This window comes from Urocampus carinirostris, chromosome 11 (genome assembly GCF_059441175.1).
Source record: "Urocampus carinirostris isolate Australia breed hairy pipefish chromosome 11, RoL_Ucar_1.0, whole genome shotgun sequence".
NCBI lineage: Eukaryota > Metazoa > Chordata > Actinopteri > Syngnathiformes > Syngnathidae > Urocampus > Urocampus carinirostris.
In genome coordinates, this window is record NC_142359.1 from 35,030,543 (window position 1) to 35,055,180 (window position 24,638).

Sequence of the window (24,638 nt, forward strand, 5' to 3'; positions counted from 1 at the left end):
TCTGAGGCGTGTTCAGGAGAGTGAGTGATTGCTATCGCGAGCTATCGCTAGCTTCTGAACGGCCAGTGATTATTGAGCGCTCGCGTGCCCGAGTAATCACGGGAGAAAGACCGCTTACTTTGATTTCCAACATGGCGTCGACAGTGCAGAAGATGGAGGATCTCACCCTGACGAGTGCTGTTGGCGATGTAATATATCGTCTTACATTGCCTGGTAATGTTTGTGAACAATGCAAGACAGGTATGACCCTTCCACTGCGTTTAGGATAACCTTAACTGTGTCAATATGCGAACTGTTGCTCATATCAGCCAACTCGCTCAAAGCAAGCTGTAGAACGAAATCCATTGTACTGTCGTCGGCCATTTTGGATCAGTAAGGCAATCACAGTGAGCGATTACAAAACCTTCAGCAGTGCGCGGCAAGCGATTATCAAGAGACTACATGTCTGATCACTCTCCTGAACACGCCTCAGCTCCTCCACTTGTGTTCTTTTCTCTCCCGTGTTTCCGGTACCAAACTGATCGCAAACTCCGCCCCATTTTAAAGCGGTAGCATCACCATTTAAAGGTGTACTGCTAATTTCAACACAAAAGTCACATTAAACGTGTCAAAACACAATGCAGTCACAGGCGCTTTTTAAGTAACAAAGTAGCTGTTTTTGTTAAGTGATTTTTGTCAATATACATGTTAACTGACACTTGGGGATATTATTTATTATTGTTGCTCAGGCCAAAGGATGGCTGCTTTTAGTACCAAAAGAGAGAGAAGATGGCTGCTGCTGTGTTTTACAGTGGGACCTCGCTACTTCGCGCTTCGACGTTCGCGGCTTCAGAACTTCGTGGCCTGTAATAGTAAAAAAAAAAAATAATAATAATATTAATGTTTTTTTTATTTTTTTTGAAGGGGCGTCACTACTTCACAGTTTTTCACTTTTTGCGGGTGGTTTTGGCCGAGCCTCCGACCTACCCTGCGAGTCCGATCGAGTAGGAGACGCCGAGCGCCGGCCTCAGCGCCAAGCACCCGACCTACCGGGCCGAGTTGGCCGACGGGCGCCATCGCGGCCCGAGCGGGAGACGCCGGGCGCCGATGTTATGCCGAGAAATGCATCCCCTGTCGCGGGTGCGCGCACACGTCACTCCCGCTACTACAACCACTTTTACCTCGTTTTATAAAAGTCAGATAAAACGAGGTAAATGTGGTTGTAGTAGCGGGAGTGACATGTGCGCGCTCCCGCGACAGGGGACGCATTTCTCGGCAGGGATGCATTTCTCGGCATAACACCTGCCTCCGCGCTGAAAGCCCGACCCGCTCGGCTTGTCGCGGTGTGGTGCGTATCGCGCCCAAAAGTATCCGCGCCGCAGGTTAGTGGGTTGCTCGCGGGAGCGACCGAACGGCACCCGCGGTGCGGCGCAAGTGTCGTGAATTTGTCTTCGATCGTCCCGGGCGGACGTAAAATCGCCCAGCTGTACGACTCTTAGCGGTGGATCACTCGGCTCGTGCGTCGATGAAGAACGCAGCTAGCTGCGAGAACTAATGTGATTTGCAGCTGCGATTGGCTGGCAACCAGTTCAGGGTGTCCCCTGCCCACTGCCCAGAGATGGCTGGGATGGGCACCCATGCTCTCCTGTCCCAGTTATCGACCTGTTTTTTCCGTCCTCGACACCACCATCTCCGGAAGATCCGCTTCCATGTTTGGATCTCGATCCTATTGTGTGAGCGGCTTACTTCACGCATCCAGCGAGCACTGGATCTCGGGCGCTGGCCTTCCTCTTTCTATCAATAAACTTGTGGTTAACGCTACGCATTTGAGTGCTGATTCCGTTCTGGTCGTGACATAAGATCAGTGTTCTTGCATTAAAATGTTATTTTGCAAGCAAAGTGTCCGTGTGTTTCGATAATGGAGGCATCACAAATAATAATAGAATAAGTACTGAAGTAAAAGTTCTGCTTGAAACACATCATTCACAAAAATACGTTTTCCTCAGAAGAATTCTTGGATACAAGTATTTTCACAAACTTAGCATTGTTCAGCTGTGGTTTAATAAACAATGGTAAAAGAAAGAAATGTACATTTTTTCTACTAGAATATGAGGATTCAAGCTTTCTTTGGAAATGTCCTTTGCCTATATAGCTACAGAATACATTTTTGTAGGCGTTCAAAAATGAGTCCAATTGGCAAAAATTGGCTGGCACTGGAGCTTCCCATCAGAAAACAACATCTGGAATTGATTGAATTAAAAAGGTCAATAGGTCCAATAAGATAGAATTAATTCTGATTTGTATCCAAACTCTTTTGCCCTCTATCAACAATTTCTTCAGCACATTTAGCAGCCGATGTCGATGTTGAACCGTTACTCAGCGACATCTGTTCGCTGCATTTCTGCTTAATTGCCACTTAACATTTCTATTATGTCTAATTGAAAAGAAATGATTGCCGCATGTAATGTTCATCGTTCCCATTCAGCAATGACACGATTGAGTTTGGCCATGGAACGCAAGATTTAATTTTGATGATTTGATTTGGGAACCTTAATGACACATTTGTTCTCGTCGATTTCATTTAACGCAGTGCTTCTCAATTATTTTCTGTCATGCCCCCCTTTGGAAGAAGAAATCCTCTCGTGCCCCCTTTAAGGATCGATCTTTTTTTTAAAAGTGATCACAAATTATCGGTGGGGACAAACCCAAACTTGCTCAATATTGGTAACACGCCATGTCGAATCTTTACTTTTCGGCACTTTTCGCTGAAGACAAACTCAATCGTCTTATCAGCGTGAATGGGTTGTAATGTCTTCAAGTGACAGCTTAATTTATTTGGCTTTGTGCTGTCTGCTGCCAACAGTTTCAGCCTAGCAACACTGGTCTTTGCTCGTCTCCCTCCAAGGTTGCAGCTGAAGTGCCAAGGGAAGAGACTTGGTTTGTCTCTTTACCCTGTCTCTCTTTGTCAGTCTCCTCATCCTATATCATCATATTATTTTATAGGGTCAGTTTAGGGTCTGCTACACGATTGTTTTCTATACTTTACACTCAATGCTTTTAGTCTGTGCTTTAAGCACTGCTTGAAGTGTAAAATAAATAAAGCACTCTGCCACTGAGAACGCAACTGGACCCTAGTGTAGTCCACTACACTGAGGGGCATTGGTGTTCTCAGTGCAACTGTGCTTTGTCTGGGAAAGTTAGTAAAAAAACGGTTCCCTAAAGTCAGGCACGCCCGCGCTTCCCTTGCCGGAGCCTCACACTCCTCAGACGGGCCTGCCCCACTATTTGAGAACCACTGATTGAACAAAATTTATGTTTAATTTTGCACAGAAATTAGAACTTTGAATTGATTTCCCAACAGTGATTACAGATTTGTTTCCTTTGACTGTAATCAGTATGAGCAACAGAGCTAATATCGATGAGTAAAAATCAGCCCTGTCCTAAAAAAAAACAAAAAACCGGCATTCAAATTAGAAAAAAAGTAAGGCGTCAAATTAATTTTTGAAGACATTTTTTACTGGTAAGTTATTAGTAGACTGAAAAAAATCTGGATACTGAGGCAAAATGTACTTTAAATGAGCAAAATATCCACCAGTAGAAAAAAACAAAAAAAGAATTACTAAAATTATAATTTCACTATTTTTACTACAAATTTCCCTCAACTTTACTAACGGACTTGTTGGAATGCATCAAGAATTAGTATTTAAAGTTTAAGAGATTCTTGGACAATGTTAAACCATGCATTGTCCAGCAGATAACACTAATGTACAGTACCCTAAATATAACAACAATAGTTTAATCTATTTTGTCGCCTTAGGGAAAGTCATCTTCCAGGGGGTACAGTCAATGCTGTTGCAGCAGAGCGTGCACCAAATGACCTATTTGCAGCACCTGGTATCCGTAGGCGGTTTCCCATCCATGTATTAACCAGGCCCAACCCTGCTTAACTTCCCGATACCAGGCGTTCTCAGGGTGGTATGGCTGTGAACAGGTTATGACCAACATTGTCAATACAAAAATGAGTATGCCTTGATCTATTTCATTTTTTTTTGCCTTTTGTTGTTTTCACAGAAACTGTGTATTTCTATATGGACTACAGAAGGTTCATATTATTTAGTAGTAGCACTGCAGTATAAATCAAACTAAAGTAACATCAGCTGTTCTATGCTTAGGCATAAAAATGTATGCCTGATTGTATTGTCATATAGTATGAAGTAACATATTTTCCTCACAATAAGGGCCACCCAATTATAAGGCGCACCCAAAAAATAACCTTTTCCCATACGTTTTTCACAAGGCACACCGACTATGGGGCGCATGAAATTGAGACTAAGTTAAGAGCTACTGTTTGGGTTTGTGTAAAATCGTTGGGCTCTTACACTTATGGTATATATTAAGGCAAAGCGTTTTCAGTTAAGTGACACGGATCAACTGATTAATGTATATCTGTGTCTCTGACCAAAATTGCAAAACATTGTATGCATAGGGAAACGAACCCGAGTAGTGGCGGTGACAGCACAGACACTTTACAACTAGACCACCCTTGGTAAAGATGAAACGAAAAAGCTTATAACATTATCACACTTTTTTAATGGAGCCAGAAATACTGATTTGTATGGTGCATTCTGATTGGTTAAACAGTCTCTCCACTTCTTCACCTCTATTACAATAACATGCCAGTTCAATATGCATATGAACGTAAAAGAGCTTGTATACTATTTTGTTGAAAGACTTTCTGATTTGACCATACTCTCACATTCGAAAACGAAGTCAAGAGACTGTTTAACCCATCAGAATGCATTATTCAAAACATTGTGGTCTGAGTAAAAGTTATGAGATAATGAGATAAGATCTAAAGCCCTATTGCATGTTGCCTGAACCACTGGTGGTCTACTGGGTAAGTGGCGGCACTCTCATTGCCACTACTCGCGTTTGAAACCTGTTGTGAAACAACGTAATGCAAATTTGGTCAGCGAAGTTTATGGATTGATTAAGCATACTGTAAAACCTCGTATGGTAACGCGTACCTATAATTACTGAATGCGACACCAATAATATCCACCGTATTTTGAGGTATATAAGACGCAATTTCAAATTTCTGTCCAGATTAGGGTTTTAAGGTGCATCTTATGTATTCCGTATTCCGTTTTTTTTAAGTGCAAAGGAAAATTCATAGATTGTCAGTTTGTTATTTTGACTATTATACCTCACTGCTGTTTGTTATGTTTACTATTATTGTGCACTGCTTATATCCTTGTCACTATTGGCCAATAATGTTGTTGTGGGATTTCCACACACTTTAGGGCGGATCTGCTTTTTGTAACCTAGGAGATTGAATAAAGGGAAATGGCTCAAGGGAGGGCATTGAGAACAGATTTGGAATTCTGCATTGTGAGGGGTTTTAGTACAGTCCTGTCCTGATCTCCTTGCAAGTTCAAAATTCATTTACCTTATTTGGCCTTATTTGGACTCTTTTTTTAAACAGTAAACTTATCACATTACCAAATTTTCTCCCATTACAGTATTGTCAATTTGTAAGTATTATGGCACCATGTTGCCGACTTGTGCGCATTACGCGCAGAGGTGGGTAATAACGGGTTACATTTGCACCGTTACATTTATTTGAGTACATTTTAGGACATTTTGTACTTCTTGCAGTATTTTTAAATCGCTATATTTTATACTTTTACTTGAGTAGGTTTATGAATGAGAAACTATACTTTTACTTTGCTACATACGGCTACATTAAGCCCGTTACTTAAATCCCCTCCAGGTAGTGTAAGTGCAAGCATTTATGCTTTTCTTGTTTTCTTCTGTCCCCTCTGTGCCCCTTTTAAAGCAGCCTTTTCATAAGCTGGCAGGTAAAATAAGTACTTGGGCTTTAAATGTGCTTCTTTTGCTTAATTTATTTTATTTGATTTATAGTATTATAATTTTATTGTTTATTAAAGTACATGAATTTACCTTGATTATTTTAATACATTTTTAAATAAAGGTAATTTCTTATTGATTGGGTGTACTTTGATGATTTGGTGATCTGATTGAATGATTTAAAAATACAATCAAATAGGTAAATATGACATTACAGTTACCCAGCACTTGAGTAGTTTTTGTTCACCAAGTACTTTTTTACTTTCACTCAAGTAATTATTAAGATGAGTACATTTTACTTCTACTTGAATCATATTATTAACAGTACTTTGTCTTGAGTAAAAGTTTTGGCTTCTCTACCTTCCTCTGATTTGCAGTTATTTGTCAATCAGAAGCAACTCTAGGGACCAACCTGTCTCATTCTTCCATTCAGAAAGCTCATTTCAGTTAGTTACTCTCTGGTAGACGGACACGCTTACCTGTCTTTCTAACTGACCTTGTTGTGAGTGTTGGAAGCCTCTCATCCGTACCACAAGTCAGGCCCCAGCTGGCAGCAAGGGGCCCCTAATGACTACCAGCCCCGCTCGCTGAACCAGGAAGAGGCCATTAAACTGGCCTCAACTGACAACGGCTCGTCACTGTCACAGGCAATCATCCACAGATCCTCTTTTGAAGCGCGCTAATCCTTTTGTTAGCACATGATACTCGTTGAAGTAAAAGTTAACATTGTGTGGACAAGCCATGCAAGCAACTGGTAATTTTCTGCAGGCCTGAAATGAACTCTAATGATTGCCAAACATCATCTGTCAAATTATTTCACCAAGCAGGTTTATATGACACAGGGGCGGCCATTTTGCATCCCATCAGAAATGCCGTCAGTGTTGCTTGGGGACTTTCCAATCTAATTATTGGAGAATGAATCACATATAAAAAATGACAGCAGCAGAAAGCAGGTGGTTCCGAGAACTTAAGCCTTGCTACCAGAGGAACTAAATCTCTTCTTTGCCCATTTTGAGCAAACAGCCCCCCTGCATTTGCACCTAAACCACCACCCTCCAGCAAGGGAACCCTGACACTGTAGGAGCATGGAGTGAGAGGGGTGCTGAGGATATTAAACCCAAGGAGGACCTAAGACCCCCATGGAGTGCTCAGAGTGTGCGCTGACCAACTAACTGGAATATTCACAAACATCTTCAACCATTCCCTGGTACAAGGCACCATTCCTTCAAGTTTCAAAACGAATACAATGATGCCTGGTCCCAAAATGACTAGAGCAGACAGCCACACTGATTACAGGCCTGTGGCACTTACGCCTTTTATTATTGAAATGCTTCGAGATACTAGTCTCCAAACACATCATGGCCTGTTTGCCACCCACTCCGGACCCCAAACAGTTCCCCTGCAAGGCAGGTAGCTCTTCTTGAACCTTAGCTCAGCCTTCAACAATATCAACCCAGAAATCCTGGTGCAAAAACTGCGGCCTCTCCATATCTATCTTTTAGTGGATAAAGGAATTCCTAACAGATTGTCCCCAATCAGTCAAACACGGAGATCACTGCTCCTCCACCATTAGGCTCATCACCGGCTCTCCACAAGGGTCTGTACTGAGTCCCTTCTCTTCACTCTCCACACATCCAACTGTACCCAGACCTGTCCCTCGAAAAGCATCATCAAGTTCGCTGATGACACCACTGTGGTCAGACTCATCTCAAATGGAGATAAGGCAGACTACAGGAATGAAGTGTTTGGTGGACAACCTCCCACTGAACTCCACATAAACAAAGGAAATAATCCTTTACTTCTGGAAAGGCAAAGCGGAACCAACCCCGCTCTACATCTATGGCAACAGTATTGAAAGGGTCCACACCATCCGTTTCCTGGGCATGCAGATCTCCAAGGACCTTTCCTGGTCGGCGAACATCGTAGCAGTTATAAAGAAAGCCCAACAGCGACTCAACAGCGTTCTCAGGAGGAACGACCTGAAGGAGAAGATGCTTGTGAATTCTACAGCACCACCATAGAGAGCATACTAACGCCCAGCATCACGGCGTGGTATGCAGGATGCTTGACAGCGGACAGGAAAGCCACAAACGAGGATTAAAAACAATGCCCAAATGATCAGCAGCTGCCCCTGCCCAGAATGGAGGACATTGCCAGCACTCCCTACCTAAGCAGAGCTAAACACATCCTGAAAGACTCATCACACCCCGGCAATCATCTTTCCATACTGCAACCATCAGGTGGACGGTTCGGATCCCACAAGGTCTGAACAAACAGACTAAAGGATAGCTAATTTCCAAAAGCTATGGACACACTAAACGGCAGTTTTAAAGAGCAATGTCCTTGTTCTAAGTGTAATAGCCCAGTTTTGAGTGCAATACCCCAATTTTTAATTGCAATATCCCAATTAAATATTATGGTTTTTATTTTAGATTTTCTTGAATCTGTTCTAAAGGGTTTTGCAGAAAAAAAGTACTTTATTTGCAGAATTATTCTATTGCAGTAAAGTATTTTATTTTTTATCTTTTTTCGTACTGTTAAATGGATTTGCATCGTATTGTTTACTTTATTTAGACTTGACTTCATTTCCATAATTTTGTGCGAATGGAAGATTTTTCAATTGACATGTTGACTTGTTACAGTTTTAAGTACAATGTCCCTGTTGTGTGTAGTTTTCATTTTCAGATATCCTTTAAATTTGTCTATTTATTAGTTTTTGTATTGTATATTTTTGCCAACTAGAGTGAAACCATAATGTAGTTGTAGCAATACATTGATTATGATTATGTTTACACTAATTGTGGATCCATACCTGTCAACCTCAGCCAATTGCTCCCCTAAATCATGATTGCAATTTCCTTTACTAAGTGGTAATAAAGCTATTTACTCACAGCAAGACGCACTATGTACAAAAAAAACAAACAAATATAATTGCTGTTAACAGGTTATTATATTTACAAAATAAATGCTTGGATGAAGGTAACATTTGCTAGTGTACCGCGGGAATTTTAGCATCTATGATGATGTTGTCATCTGCTACCAGTGACTGAGATAATCTGGATTAAAGCTAAAATATGGTCAAAAAAACAAGCTTTTTAAAATTTCACACTTTTTTATTCAGTAAATAAATAAGAAAGAAGTTTAATACAAGTTTAAAAAAATATAGATTCCCAAAGGTAACATTCTGCCATCTGAATATTGGTGATTAAAAGCATTATTTTTATTTTTTTGTGAAAAAAAAAAAAAAAAAAAGAATATGTTTATGTGACAAGGAAAATTATCTTGTTCTATTGGCTGATATTTTTTCCATATTAGGTACTTTTAGTTTGTATTATTCCCTGTTGTTTTTCTCTATTATACAATCCATTTAAACATATATTGTTTTCATTTATTTTACTTTACATATATTAACATTATTTATTTCCTTATTTTCTAAACAGAGTTAAAAAATAAAATTATTTTCTAAATCTTTTAACTGTATTCAAAACCAATGAATGAATAACAATATAATGAGGATTTTGGATCGTTTCACATTTTCTTTTCAATATCAATTGGATGTGATGATTCAGAAAAAGGGCAGCACGGCGGCGCAGTGGTTAGCGTGTGCAGGTACAGTTCTAACGTCTTGGGAACCTCCTGTGTGGGTTCAAATCCAGCTACGGGATTTCCTGTGCGGAGTTTGTATGTTCTCCCCGTGCTTGCGTGGGTTTCCTCCGGGCACTCCAAAGACATGCATTTCAGGTGGATTGGCCAGTCCAAATTGTCCCTAGATGTGAATGAGCAAGCGAGTTCTCTGTCCCTGTGTGCCATGTGATTGGCTGGCAACCAGTTCAGAGTGTCTCCTGCCCACTGCCCGATGATTGCTGGGATGGGCTCCAGCACCCCCACGCCCCTACTGAGAATAAGTGGTGCAGCTAATGAGATAAAATGGGATGAGATTCAGAAAAAATAAGGGTCAAATATTGGGGATATTCAAAACATTTAAGTAATTCTTTAAATGATCTGCATAACAGAACAAGATAAATATAATTCCTTTTTTACAGTATAGACCCTTTTATTTGTATGTATGGTGTAGCCTGGTCAGAAGACAGAAGAAAAGAAAAGCTGTCGTTGCTGTTAACTGTCTTCATGTTGTGTGTTTGTGTACCAGAATCGTAAAGTTTTAAAGGGAAGTTTTAAAGGATCCTAGCGGACACTCCTGATCAAAGAAAAAAAAGTGAGTTGTGATAAATGCATTAAAGTGAAAGGATTGGATTGAGGCACTCATCAAAAATGTTTGGTCTGCACCGCACACTTTATATCGGGTAAACAAAAATAAAAATATATGACTGTTGCTATCGGATCCATTTTACTAATTATATCAGGTACCTAGTTATTTTCTTGGCTTCAGCTAACTCGTAGTGTGTAACCTAAGTGTCAATGGTAACCTTGTAAACAAAAAAAAGGCACGCCATTCCAACAATCATTTGGCACACAATTCAAGTAATTTATGAGATATATTTAATCACTCATGTGTTTATTGTTATTGTTTAGAAGAATCATCTCTTGATTAGGATACACAATAACAGTTAGCTGCATCTAACTACAAAACAATATACTTTGCTGATATAATAAGTAATATGGACTCGATAGCAACAATCATGAACGTTTAAATGTTCTTACATGATAGGAAGTGTACGCTGCAAACCCGAGCATTTTGATGAGTGCCTCGGTCCAATCTTTTCGCTTAAATGCACAATTCTCTTCTTTCATGTAAAGTGTCCGCTGGGTTCCTGTAAACCTTCAATTTATGATCACTAATGTTTTTTCTCTGGGTCTGGGATACGAACAACATAAGATTTTAACACCGAACTTGCAGAAACGAAAGCTGGGTTTCCAGAGCGGAGTAGTACTCTTTTTCCTCCAGCTAAGACTCTGATGTCACACGTGACATTGACTATGAAAGGGTCTATTTTTTATTTTTATAACTGGACTTTTGGACTGGCGAGAGCAGGCACAATATACCAGGTTATAGTACCGAAGTCACACAAAAAATACAAGATACCTCATAAACAGCTTCTTCAGTCCGCTCCACTTCACCCGGCATAGTGGACAGGTACTCAGGACATTCGTAGAACTCATGTTCTAATGTGTGGATTGAATGGCAACTGAAAAGAAGAAAGCAGTCATGTCACAGTCACTAAACCAAATGCTTCATTTAGTAATGTTAATTCCGTCTCTTTTGAAAGAACTGCCTTTTTTGGCTCAGGGTACTAAAAAGAGACAAATGGCTCCTAACTTTTTTTTTGTTTCTTAAACCAATACATTACCAATAATAGTGTAACATTATGCATACAATGAATTAATAATTAGTAAAAAAAAACATTTGATACTATTATACTAGCCTTTGTTTTGTCACTGAGAGTGAACTTTTAACTCATTTAAACCTTTTGTTTTTAATCAAGCAAGTTTTACGTCAAGAAACAATCCATAAAAGAAAACAAACAAAAAAAAGTAAATTAAAAATATTTGCCAACCACTACGAACATTTTTAGTAAACAAAATGATCAGATCCATGAAAAATACGAAATATAAATTAAAATATTTACAAATCTACAGAAAAATAAACCATAAAATACAAAAAGGTTTTAGCTTTTTGTACACTCAACACATTTAAAATCAAATAACAACATAGAATCCCTGAATTTCCAAACATCCCCAAAAAAATTTAAAATATGAACTCTTCAGTATGGGCAGCACGGCGGCGCAGTGGTTAGCGCGTGTGCGGCAGAGTTCTGAGGTCGTGGGAACCTCCTGCGTGGGTTCAAATCCAGCTTTACTGTGCGGAGTTTGTATGTTCTCCCCGTGCTTGCGTGGGTTTCCTCCGGGCACTCCGGTTTCCTCCCACATTCCAAAGACATGCATTTCAGGTGAATTGGCCGGTCCAAATTGTCCCTAGGTGTGACTAAGCCAGTGAGTTGTCTGTCCCTGTGTGCCCTGCGATTGGCTGGCAACCAGTTCAGGGTGTCCGATGATTGCTGGGATGGGCTCAGCACCCCCGCGACCCTACTGAGGATAAGTGGTGCAGCTGATGAGATGAGATGAGAACTCTTCAGTATTATAGATAAACTATAAAATACGAGAACTATTCACAGTTTAACTTTTTTTTAATATACGTAAAAAAAGAAATATTGACACGTCACATGCTCCTTTAAGAGAAAAAAAGCGAGTGAAAGGACAAAAATAACTTGTCTCAAAGTGCTCCTGATTGGTGAGGAGGCAGCTTTTGTTGGTCACTTAGAGCCACTTTGTTCATGAACATAACATCGCTAGCTTCATTTGCCAGCCGTGTAATCTATAAAAAAAAAAAAAAACATAAAAGCAAACCTCACCCACCTGTCGGACAAAAAGAAAGGACAGACGTCAGGTACGGGCGGTGTTGCAGGTCGGAGCTTGGCCAGAGCCATGATGTGCTCAAAGGTAATGTCCGTTTGTGTACACACGTCGGCCACGCCCACGTCCTCTGATGGAATGTCGAAGGGATGGAAGACCTGGACGACAACGGGGTCTTGTCCTGGGGCCTCCACTGCAGTTTCATCCTGCTCCACCCTGGAGAAGTTACGCCTGTTCACCTGCAAAAGCAACACACGGGGATGATTGTGGTCAGTGTGCTGCCCTTAATGCAGACCTGGGCAATCCGGTCATTGAGGGCCCCATGTACTGATTGATTTTAGATATACAGACGCTCACCGACTTACGACCATTCGACTTACGTAGAACTGTAGAACATTTTTTACGGTATGTCGAAAAATATTGTAAGTTTTGTATTGTGTGCACTTTTTCCGAGTAGAGGACAGTACCGTAGTGCTTCTTTCCACCCCGTGACGTTGTGAAAGGTCACCCAGCATCCACCCTGGTTCGTGTGTAAACATAACAACGTGTACTGTATCTCCAATGCGCTAAGAACTTTGACGTTTTTATTGTTTAATATCTCGAGCATCCATTCAATATGATTGGTGTAGAGTGTAAAGAAGAGGCGAGCTGTTTCTTTTGAAACGAAAGTGGAATAAGAAAGCTTGATGCGGTTGAGAAAATGGTCGGACTTATACAAACCTTAAACCAGTGTTCTCGTTTGCCTGCGTCCCTGCGTCCCAGACGCATCATTTTTGCTGGGGACGCATTGTGTCAAATCAACGTGCGTCCCTGGGACGCAAATTTTTTGACACCAAATTGTCATTATTACCCGATTAGTTGTTTTTTTTTAACAAAGATTTACCGCACTCCAAACTTTTCGTCAGGCAGATCCGCCATTGTTGTTTTGGTTTCGCGCCGATCTTGGCAAATGTGATCTCGTTGCTTTGAGAAGACGTCATTGTTTTGGTGGTTGTCGAGTGGAAGAGAAGTAATCCCTCCGAAAAAACAGTTGGTATTAGGTGCAAATCAACAAAAAAACTGGTAATTTCTTCAGTGTCGGTAATAAGTCAAAACATAATACAGAAAGTGGTAACAACGGCAATAATTCCGGCACCAAAAAACGGCGGAGAAATCCTTCAGAAGACCGCGAAGGCAAGGAAATCACATGTTTTGAAGCGAACGATTCGACGAAAGATAATAGACAAGAGAATACTCCTAGCAAGAAAAAGACTTTTCTGCCAAAATGGACTCAATTATATTCCTGGTTACGCTATGAGGAGGATGATAATAGAGGCTACATGTTCTGTGATGCGTGCACCCAGCGTGACAAAAAAACTGGATTGCATAAATCATTTTGCAATACGAACTTTCAGAAAAGCACATTAGATCGGCAATGAACAATGAAAACCACAAATTAGCTATGGAAATTCCGTTGCTGCAGTTGGACCATGAGAAGGCATCGCAACTGTAGCGGGACAGCAAACCACGAAGAATATTTGAACTGAAAAGTCTGAAGTGATTAAAACTGCATGAATATATAGATAATGTACAATATATTTGTGAACTAAAAAATCTGAAGTGATAACTGCTTTGTATTACCAATTAACTGTGATGATTAAAACTGAATGAATATATAGGTTTATATATTTATTTAGATATTTGTCGCCAATTTACCATTTCAACCCCGATAACACCAAATTCTGGGGACCCATAGATCTCTGTCCGAACCCATAGATTTTTGAGCATGCAAGACCCATCACTTTTCAGAGGTAAAATGAACACTGTTAAACATACAAAATATAGCACTGAAGCAACTTACGAACCATTTCAACTTACGAACGATCGTCCGGAACCTATCTCGTTCGTAAGTAGGGGCAGCGTCCGTAACAAGTCTGGTAGTTGGAATCCTCTATATTGGAGCAGAGAAACATCTAAAATCATGCAGGACATGCGGCCTTGCTTTTCTTGAATAATTAAATTACTGTGTTTAAAATATAGCACACAGAAAAAATGGATGTGGATGTCAATTCATTAAGAAGTGCTATAAATAAATATTTTGTGAGCTTTAACTTAAGAATAATATATATTGCGAAATAATACTACATCCAGGTTTCCCGCGTCACCGATTTTGTAAAATTGAAGTAAGCAAAGATTCACACAATGGCTGACATGGCTGTTGCATGTCCAATACATCTCCATCCATGTTTAAGGATTAACAAGGCAATACCATAGGTTTCTAAAAGTGTTTAAATTATGAATAAAAGACTATATCTTGTAATAATTTGGACAGATGTAAAGTTCATGCACTTTATTTCAGTGAACATTTTGGCACATTGTCTTAATGCATTGTATTGTATTGTTGCAGTTTTCAACATCAGGGGAAAGAGTTAAAGCTTCAATAACACATACTCTGTGGTCACATTCCTTCTTTGGTGGTTTAGCTCTGTGTCATATCGATTACACTACAGTCAGTGATACCAAGTACTGATACCAGTATGACCTCAATATCCTCCTTCCAAATAACAAAACAAAACTGATAATTCATTTCAGATTGTTCTTAATTTTCATTTCCTGACCCTAAATTAACACAAGAGCAAACGATACTACTGTTAAGAGTACCAAAACATGGAAGTTAAGTGTCTACTATTGTTTGGGATCACTTCGAATTTTCCTAATTTTCGAAGGGAAAGCGTTTTTTATTCAATTAAGAAAACATGAAACTAACCAGAATTACATGCCGTATATTTTCAACATGATAAATGACTATTTTAGTTGACAATATCTGCTTTTATTACAATTTCTACATAGGTGTATGGAATACAATTTCCAGCATTCCAATACTACATTGTGTTTATTGATTGCGTTGAAAAGCTAATGGATGATGACCCTTGTGCAACGATGGTAAAGCAGCTAAAAAAGTTCAGCTGGTTAGAGAAGGTATAAAACTGACCTTTGAACTTGTTGAGTATCTATAGCAGAGGTCCGGAACATACAGCTTGGAGATGACATTTTTACTTGTCAAGTCAAGTCAAGTCCAGTGTGCACCTACTGTAGCTCACGTAGCACTACAAAAAAGTACCTCAATATATTAACACAAATGTAATACTGTATGTATATATATATATATATATATATATATATATATATATATGTATATAAAGAGAGAGAGAGAAATCGGAAATAAAAAACTTTATTACTATAGTTTGTAAAACTAGGTTTTAAATAAGACAATTCATAGTAAATGTGTCAGGAATACGGGTAAGTTTTTTAATTTTTCAAGGCAATGCAATGTTTTGGAGGATTCAAAAGATCAAAGTGTTTTGTTAATAAACACACAATTGGGGCTATTTTTAAGCTGAGCAATTCTACATTGAATAGTTTGTGATTTTCTAATTAAAACCACAAGTGGTCCGGAAATGAGGGTGAAAGTCGCAGGGTGGAGGTCAGCCGTGGGCTTTTGATATTCTCAATTTATCCCCTTTCAGATGTGCTTTTATCTTTCCTCGCTGGTTTTATTTCAAATAGGAAAGATAAGAGATGGCGTTTTATTTGTGTTGCTGCACAGAGATAAGATTTTGATGCAGAATCTGAGAGATATGGTGTAATTGTTATTAGAGGGGGCACGGTTGAGAGGGGCGGGTACATCCTTCATACACGACATGATCTCCCGACAGTCTCAATAGAGCCCAACAATATGCTGGATGCATTAACTGCACTGATAATGCTGCTGTCACAGAATAGCTTCACAAAAAAAGAAGCTATTGTCCAAGTCCCCCGCCCCCTTTAGATCCTTGTTAACTTCCCTCCACTCTTCTGTTGTGAGGGTCAGGGAGGGGCGATCCCAGGGAGCGCAGGTGGCGGCTTGTGCTCACAATCTGTCTAAGCCCAGCCGTCATAAATGTCTCATTTCAATAACGAAAATGAATAGAGGGGGCTTTGAGTGACAGGCTACAATAAATGGTGTTGGCCTCACCCATTCCGCCGTTTATGCGTGGGGATTCCCCTTGCTACTTCGCGCTATGGTTATCGTGGGTACACAGCTTTGTGGATTTTTAATTGAAGTGATTTGTCTTTCTTGTCATTGATATCAACGTATCGTGCATTGTGTTAGGAGCAGACAGCACACAGCAAATGCTATCATGGGGAAGAAAGTGTGTGTGTGTATGGCCGTGACCGCCTGTGAGCAAACTAACAGTGAAGCATGGCGACAGCTAGCATTTTGAATCTTAACACATTGAAAATAAATTCAGAATAATGTCTTCTCAAAGTAGGTTTGACCCTTGGAGGCTTTAACGTCCTGGATTTTTACTTTTTATGGGGTGGGGGGTTCTGGGGTTTGTGGCTTAGACAAGTACAGCCTGGTGGAGCCCAACCCTTTCCAGGCTGTTCTTTTGGTTAGGGGCATGTTACCCCACATGAAACAGATAGTACTGGTTTTCATTAATACCAGTAGCTGGAAAAGCCTTCTGACTTGACTCTGATACAGAACCCTCATCATATGGTCGTGGCTTTCATTTTGTAGTCAACCTCGAAAGAGATGACTTTACGTCCTTTTTGTGACATAGATCTGTCCCGTGCATGCGGTAGTAAATTACACTGAATCTACTCTAGCTTAAAAAAGAAAATGGCTAACAAGCTCCTACAAGTTCTTTAAGAGTTACACATACAATTACAAGCACAAGACCTACGAGTGAATTTCTACTGGTAGCACAAGTACAACTACAAGTACTGTAGGCACTAGTAGAAGTACTTTATGAGTTAAAGGTACTACAAGCAACAAAAGCATGACTACAAGTACTAACAGTTTTGCAAATATTACTACAAGGGCTAATATTGATATTGCTAGTACAAGTAACAACATTTACTGAAAGCACCCCTATACTGTAAGTAGTTTTTTAACTACAAGCACAAGCACTAGTGCAAGTACTACAAGTGTTACAAGCACAACAATTTCTACTGGTAGCACACGTAACACCAATTGCTGAAAGCGGTACTGTAATGTAAGCATATTGTAAGTTACAATTCAACTGAACTGTCTTTATGTCATTGATATCAACGTTGTGAAACGTTGTATGCTACAAGTTTAGACATGGTACTCCAGGGTAAACATGTTATAAAGCCTTAAAAGAGAAAAAGAGAAAATACTGTCGGGCTAAGCGAACATATTGACAACACAGTCTTAAAAGACTGCTCCAAGTTATAAAAATAGTGCAATGAGAAAGGAAAGTGCATTTTAAAAATCGGTGGACAAAAGAAAATTAACTTATAAATAATAATAATATGTACAACTATAAGTACTAGACGCACTAGTACGAGCACTTCACGAGTTAAAAGTAGAATTGTGAATACATAATCAACAAAAGCACGACAAGTACATCTGGGTTTAAAAAAATACGATTTAAAGTATTACAATTACTACTCTTAGTACTACATTTAACACCAGTTACTGTAAGCACTACTACAACTAAATCCAGAGCTCCTAAAATTACTTCATATGTTTCAAGTACAATCATGACTTCCACAAAGAAAAAATAGTGGCCATGTTACTTTTCTATTTGATACTATCATGCTACCGGAAATACATTAGTAGTTAATATCTGAATCTGATTCACATTTATTATCATTGTATTGATACCACCAGATTAGAGTTGTACTCCAGTTGGAAAAAATATACAATATAAAGACTAATTCATAGAAAAATATAAAATGTTCACCTCTAATATAAAGTATTCACATCTGAAATAACAACTATAGCCAACTGGGATATTGCACTTGAATCTGTATATTGCTTTTAAAACTGCAACAGGTCAACAACTGAAATACCATCCATTTGCTCATTGTTATGGAAATGAGGTGAAGTGTAAATAAAATAAACAATGCAGTGTAACAGTTCAAAATAAAATAAATGACTTCTTCTGCAATGAAATACTATTGTGCACAACTATTTTTAAATATCAAGTCAAGAGCATCTAATATAAAAACTGGACATAACCGGAATATTGCACTCAAACAGCGCGATATTGCACTTCGAGCAGGGACATTACACTTTAACGAAAGCCTATTACTGTGTTGATAGCTTTAGGGAAGACACTGTTCTTCAGTCTGTTTGTTTGGGCCTTGTGAAACTAAAAGTAAAGAAAGATTTAAAAAAAAGATTAGGATGGCAAAAAAATGTAAAGCTGGGCATACAAAACACCACAAATGTTTGCTCCTTTCCGAGCAATCAGTCGCGTTTTACATTTCCGCAATGCCCCCATTCATCAAAGTGACAGGGCTAACTAATTGGAGGCAATTAGCCGTAAATGCAAATGGAAAGGCGAGCAGGCGGCAAAGATGGCCGCTCACGGACATCTATGGCGCGTTTGCGGCGCTCGAGTGGAGTGTTCGTCCGTCACGTATGCAAAAACGTACGCTCAAGTGGTGACGAGTGTCCTTCTTATTTATTTTTCATCCCGTCGCTCGGCGGACCAAAGCAGCCAATTAAATGCGCGTCAAGGCGGCGCCGACATGAAGCGCGGATTAAGCACAGCGCCGTCAACTAAACCTAACCCCTTCAAAAATGTATAAAACATGTTCTGGTGTGTTTCTACTTCAGTTACAAAATAAGTCATTGATTATACTGTTCTACCTCATGAGCAGATCATGTGTATATTAAAAGAAAAAGCAATAGTAATTTGCTGCCATCTACGGACATGGGTGAATATTAAAAGAAAGCAAAGATAAAATTGGAAAACTTCCGGCGGCACACGAGACAATGTCTTACAGCACACTACTGTGGTTGAAGAGCACTATTCTACTTGGATCGGAAGGATACCAAATTTCCCAGTATAGCGAACCCCGACTGCTAATTCTCCTGCAATGACAAATAAAACTGCAAATAAAAGAACTAATGTCCTCGCGGCGTGACGGCAAATACCGCAGTGTCTGCGGTCGAAGTTATCGTCTGTGGGCAGGACGTGACAGGGTGCATCCACTAGACTTTCATTAGCCTCAATATCCTGCCAAAACAATAACAATTAGCCGCTATCGAGCCACGCTCGCCTTCTTGCCACTGCCGTAATTAGCCCAGTTTTGTCACAGGAGGGAGGCGGGCCTCAGATCGTGTGGAATTTTCTTGGTTGGTGGATTTCTGCACACAATCGCCATTTTTTGTTCTTGTGAAATGACTGCAGACAATAGGAAAGACCCCAGCCCCTACATGCACCCCTGCTTTGAGGTGCAACCTGGGTTCCTGGGGTTAAAGGTTGGCTTGTTATCGTCTGTCCAGATGGTCGGGTTCACAAGGGGGCAGCGTGTTGCACCAGAAAATAGGCCTTGCCCACCTTTTTTTATTATTCCTTTGAAGGAACAGTGTGTCATCTTTAGTGCCTCCTAGTGGTACAAAAAATCTCATTTAGTAAAAAAAGCAATTATTGATTTGATTATTAGGCAAAAACACATGAACTATCATACGAATGTTTTAATTTTAGTAAAAAACCTTAAGTTTTTACATTTTTATTTCTTTTACACCGTGAGATGCCTACTTAAGTCTGCGTTACGTTTGTCCGGCATCCTGTTGTGAAGTGCATCACTGTCCTTCACTTGCACCCAGACAACACAGTGCCATCTACTGGTCAAATATTACACATTGGGGCTTTAAGTTCAGATCAAGTGCTAAAAAGGAAATTGAATGCATTTGTATAATGCTTTAATCAGTCACTAAATACTTCACAAAGCACTTTACAATATACCTCACACTTTACCCATTTACACACACACATACACACACACACACACACACGCACACACACACACACACACACACACTCAGTTTTTATAGAAAATGCGTATTTTGTAATTTGCTATCGCCCAGGGGTCGGGAACCTTTTTGCCGCAAAGAGCCATAAAAGCAAAAATATTTTTAGTTTATTTTGAGAGTGCCAACTCATGAATCTTAAGACAAAAATTCATAAAAGCACCAAACACACTCCACAGACAAAAGCTAATTCTTCAGTGCATTTTACAAGTCAAGTCATGTTCATTTGTATAGCCCTCAATCACACAGTCTCAAAGGGCTGCACAGATCAAAGACTATTGCAAACTACAGACCATTATGACACCATCCCTTCATCTAAAACCTACATGTGGGCAAATAATACACATATTGTCAACAAAAAAATATAGGTTTTTATTTAGTTTTATTTGAGGTGCAGGCTAACTGTTGTATTAAAAAAAACTAAAGGATTTAGCGGACGCAATATAAGAACTGGCATCCAGTGTCCTTAAAAATATAACAAAATCTATGAAATACTAAAAATGACATAGCCTGTGCCCCATATCAATATATTATTTTTTTCCCCTCCTGCTGTTTACAGTTTGTTCTGTTGTTTTTTATCTTAAAGTGCTTCAAAAGTGAACATTTTTTTTTAATGAGCATCCTTATCAAAGATTCTTTAGTGATGTACAGACAAAACGGGGTCTGTTGGTTTGACAGCTTGACGGTAAACTGTAGTTGAGACTGTGCCCTAAATATAAAATAATGGAGCGAACCTTACACAGAATCTGTGTTATACCAGCTTTGCACAAGCTGAAATTTCCTTTGTATGCAACTGTACAGTAAATAGTAGCGCATGCTTTCTTTCATCTCCGAGCCAGGTGTACTCATGAAAAGAGCCAGATATGACTCGCGAGCCATAGTTTTCCGACCCCTGCTATTGACTGACAAAGTATACTTAATCCGTAATTGAATGCAGCACATTCATTTCAAAGAGGTTTGCTAAGTCGAACACCGCCGAGCCGCCCTTTTGGGTATAGCAGCTGCCATTGTAAATGAATGGAGCCCATTCATTTCAATGAGGTTTCCCAAGTCGAGCCTCGATAGCATCCATTTGGAGCAAACAACTGCTTGGCACGCCAATGGGAGGAGCCGAGACGCCATCTTGCGGGGAGAAGTGAGTCAATAAGAGAAAGCTAAAGGCAGAAGAGGGCTTCCCGCACACAGACTCTAACAACACTTTGGCCGTCTCCTGAGTACAATTAGTTCTTATGTTAGGAAAAATAAACATCCGCCCCCGTATAAAAATGTCGGCCTTCCTGGTCATTTTTTTCTCAAGAAACGAGCGCGCATAATTGTTGGATGAATGTAGGTTGTGTTTGGTCAATGGAGTCAGATAACTAATTTGAACAATTTGGTAAACGGTACATTTTGATAGTTAATTCCCAACACTATCAATTGTCTTGTAATGTTATATTAAAGTGTAACTGATGCCAAAACACTTCGAATGTGTATTATTTTCCAGAGAGCCCACTTAAAATTATAAAAAAATAAAAAAAATATTCACACCGTGGCTCAAACCTTTTTTGCCCCCCACGGTGTGAAATTAAATTTCTCCCAACTGCAATCAACTTTTTCAAAGTGCTGCATGTTTATGCTAACTAGAGCAGGCCACTCATTAGCATTATTCATAACGCAAAGTTTCCCTTTGGTGCAGATGGAAATCTAAAAACCGGCACCTCATTATGAGAAAAAGGAAAAAGCCGCATAAATAAGAAGTAAAAGCTTTCCAACGATACGCTACGTTGATCTGACTTTGACTGTACTAATTACAATGGCACCAAAACATATAAGTATCAGTTGGTTATTTGGGTACTTTTCATCGGTTTTGACAACGACAGGGTAAAAAAAAGGATATCCTGTGAGGTAGCTTAAGTTTTATGATAGTAACTTCTCTCTTGATATGAAAATCGGCAAATCAGGTAATTACTGTTTGATTTGAACGTGTGATGTGATTCCAATTTGAGACAATAATTCCTTTCAAAATAGTTAACAAACGAGCACTGCCAGTTCCACAAAACCGATTAACAAGAAAGACAAAATACGATTCCTTCTACACCAATTGGACGACCCACCTTTCCAGCCCGAGGGAAAAAACGCTTGCCTTGAGTAATTGTACCTCGGTCTACTATGCAGATGGTTCTGTGCTATTCTATCCTCAATGGCAAATTTTGAGGGGGCCTAATTGACTCACAAACTCCGTGGAGTTAAGTGGAAATTTAACACCGGCCTGAAGCTGTAACCGCATCCCCCCTTCGGACCACCTGCATCCTCGATGGGGCTTTTCAAAATTGAATTGACGTGTGAGGAGTTTTAGCAAAAGGGGGTGCAAAGATTATGGTCAACATTCTAGTTGAGATTTTAACTCACTGCTATAACGTATAAATGTGTTTTTAGAAGACATGTTGCTGAGTGCCAAAATGTAAAAGTACGTGTTTTTTGGTTTTATTTCTAAAAAAAACTATTATAAACTGTTTGGCACAGCTCATCAGTAAGTATCAAGCCTCTGGGAATGATTTCAGTATTATAAATCCCCGCTACATGGCAGGAATGGCTTTGATCAAATATTTGTCTACACATCGAGGAAACCTCCACATTTTAGTGTTCTTTCCTTTATCCAGCAATTGAAGTTTGTAAGCGGCCCCATACCGCTAGTACAGGAACTACCTTTTTGATACTACGAGCGCAAAGGGCACCAAGTTTGAAAATCATTTCTAAAATAACAACTTATCATGTTATCACTATGTTTTTACAATCTTATTACCAGGTTAACTCATTCACTAACAATGATAATAACATACATCAATTATCCATTTAAATTTACCATTGACAGGTTTAGACGTCAACCCTCTATTTTCTACTTAACTTAGCTAGCCCTGAGTTAACTGAGCTGGCAGTGAATTTGTTAAATACCACAATGAACTAGTTAGCTTATAAATAACTTGTCCAACAAATTAGTTGGTTTGTAAGTAACTTCCTCTTCTAATTAACCATCAATAACAATGACAGACATCAAAGATCCATTTTTAGTTCAGTGCCAGTTAGATGTCCTCCATTTTCCACGATTAACAGTTAACTCGGCTGGCAGCGGTTTAGTTAATTATTGGAAGTAGGGTTAAACAGACTCAGTCAACCACTAGAACAATATTTTTTTCTAGAAAATCACAATGACCCAGTACTGGTGAGATATTTTCTGTACAGGTCCACGGGCACTTCAGCTGTCCTTTGGGGGCACAAAGTTGGAGATCCCTGGGCTAGTGGGTAGTGAAGCAGTGTGTGATAGAAGTGAAGATATGGAAGTACAGACAGAGCTTTTCTTCTTTCTAAATAAGATGAAGGAGTGCCTTCATCATCGTCGGAGCAGAGAAAGATGATGCTTTTCTCCCCTTAAAATTGTCTACCGATTTTCAAAATAAATCTACAGCTTTTTTAAATTTAAACAATAAAAAAGTACCTTGACTCGAAACTTGTATTTTAATTTAAGTCGCTTAATTTTGAAGCAAGACGAAGTCTCCGACAATAGTATTAGATTTCTGTTTTGGTAGAGGTTTGCCACTTCTGGTTGTAAACAATGAAATATTGTTGTTGGTTTTTTTTCTCATAATTTTGGAGAGTAAATGTGTTTCGTGCATAAAAACAAAATCTATGGCTTTTTAATGACAAAACGTTGGCATGTGTGAAAGTGTATTTAAAAAAAGTTGCAGATGAGAAGATCATTGGCTGCTCTCTGCCTAGTCTAGTCATTGCACTATAGTTACGATTCACCATTCTTTGTCGTTATTAAACATTTCACTATTATTATAACTTAGGCCAGTCTCTAGGCAATATGTTGTAAATATTTATCCTGATAGGCTTTTCTCCTTTTTTTCTCATAAAAAGTCTTTATGTCATGTTTACCCTGTGGTCTCGTGTCTAATCTTGCTGCATACATTGTTTCACAACATTACTATAAATGACCTAAAGACAGTTCGAATCATTTCCACTCGATTCAATAGTAAAAGACGGGCGTAGGCAATGAGATGGAACAAAGTTAAAACCTGCCGACTGATAAAAAACAAGGAGGCTTCCCTCCCCCTTCTGGCTTCCTATCCTGTCATCTCGACCGGGCTAATTGGCCAAAGCTGATAACTACCGATAAGTCCTAGCGTCACGCATAAAGAGGAAGGGTGACATTTTAACGCAGTCGTAAAAATAAAGCAGAGAATGTGCAATAAAAGGCGAATGTTTGTGATCTTTGTGTGCGCCCGTGTGTAAATATGCGTATAGCTACCTCTTAAATGTGTGTGTGCGCCTTCATCTTTTGCCTTTGTCTGGAAGGGAGGGAGGGAATTGCATCTATACCCGTTGCCCATCCCCAAAAGGCTTTCATTTTGAGCTTATCAGTCGTCGTCTGCTTGCTTTTTGCCTTTTTGACCTTTCGCAAACAAGTGTAAAAAATGAAAGTGGATGACGTCTGGGAAGAAAGAAATAGATTTTTCTTTTTCCAGCAGTGGTGTTTACATGAAATTGACAAGTGCAATCACACTCCTAGGTGGGAAAGGTCTAGTAGTTGAACCCTGCTTGTTACGGCTGAGGGTTGACT

General features: G+C 39.5%; 1 protein-coding gene and 1 pseudogene across 3 annotated transcripts in view; one reads left to right on the top strand and one right to left on the bottom strand.

Moving 5' to 3' along the window:
- pdzrn4 (PDZ domain containing ring finger 4) overlaps positions 1-24,638 on the bottom strand; it is a 50,867-nt gene that overhangs the window by 12,840 nt on the left and 13,389 nt on the right. For all 3 annotated transcript variants that reach the window (XM_088348176.1, XM_088348175.1, XM_088348174.1), the window contains exons 2-3: positions 12,226-12,461; positions 10,895-10,997 (exon numbers count right to left, since the gene is read on the bottom strand). In XM_088348176.1, the coding sequence (XP_088204302.1) occupies positions 10,895-10,997; positions 12,226-12,461 (339 nt within the window). The remainder of the gene's footprint in view (positions 1-10,894; positions 10,998-12,225; positions 12,462-24,638) is intronic.
- On the top strand, positions 1,470-1,630 carry LOC148357193 (5.8S ribosomal RNA; annotated as a pseudogene).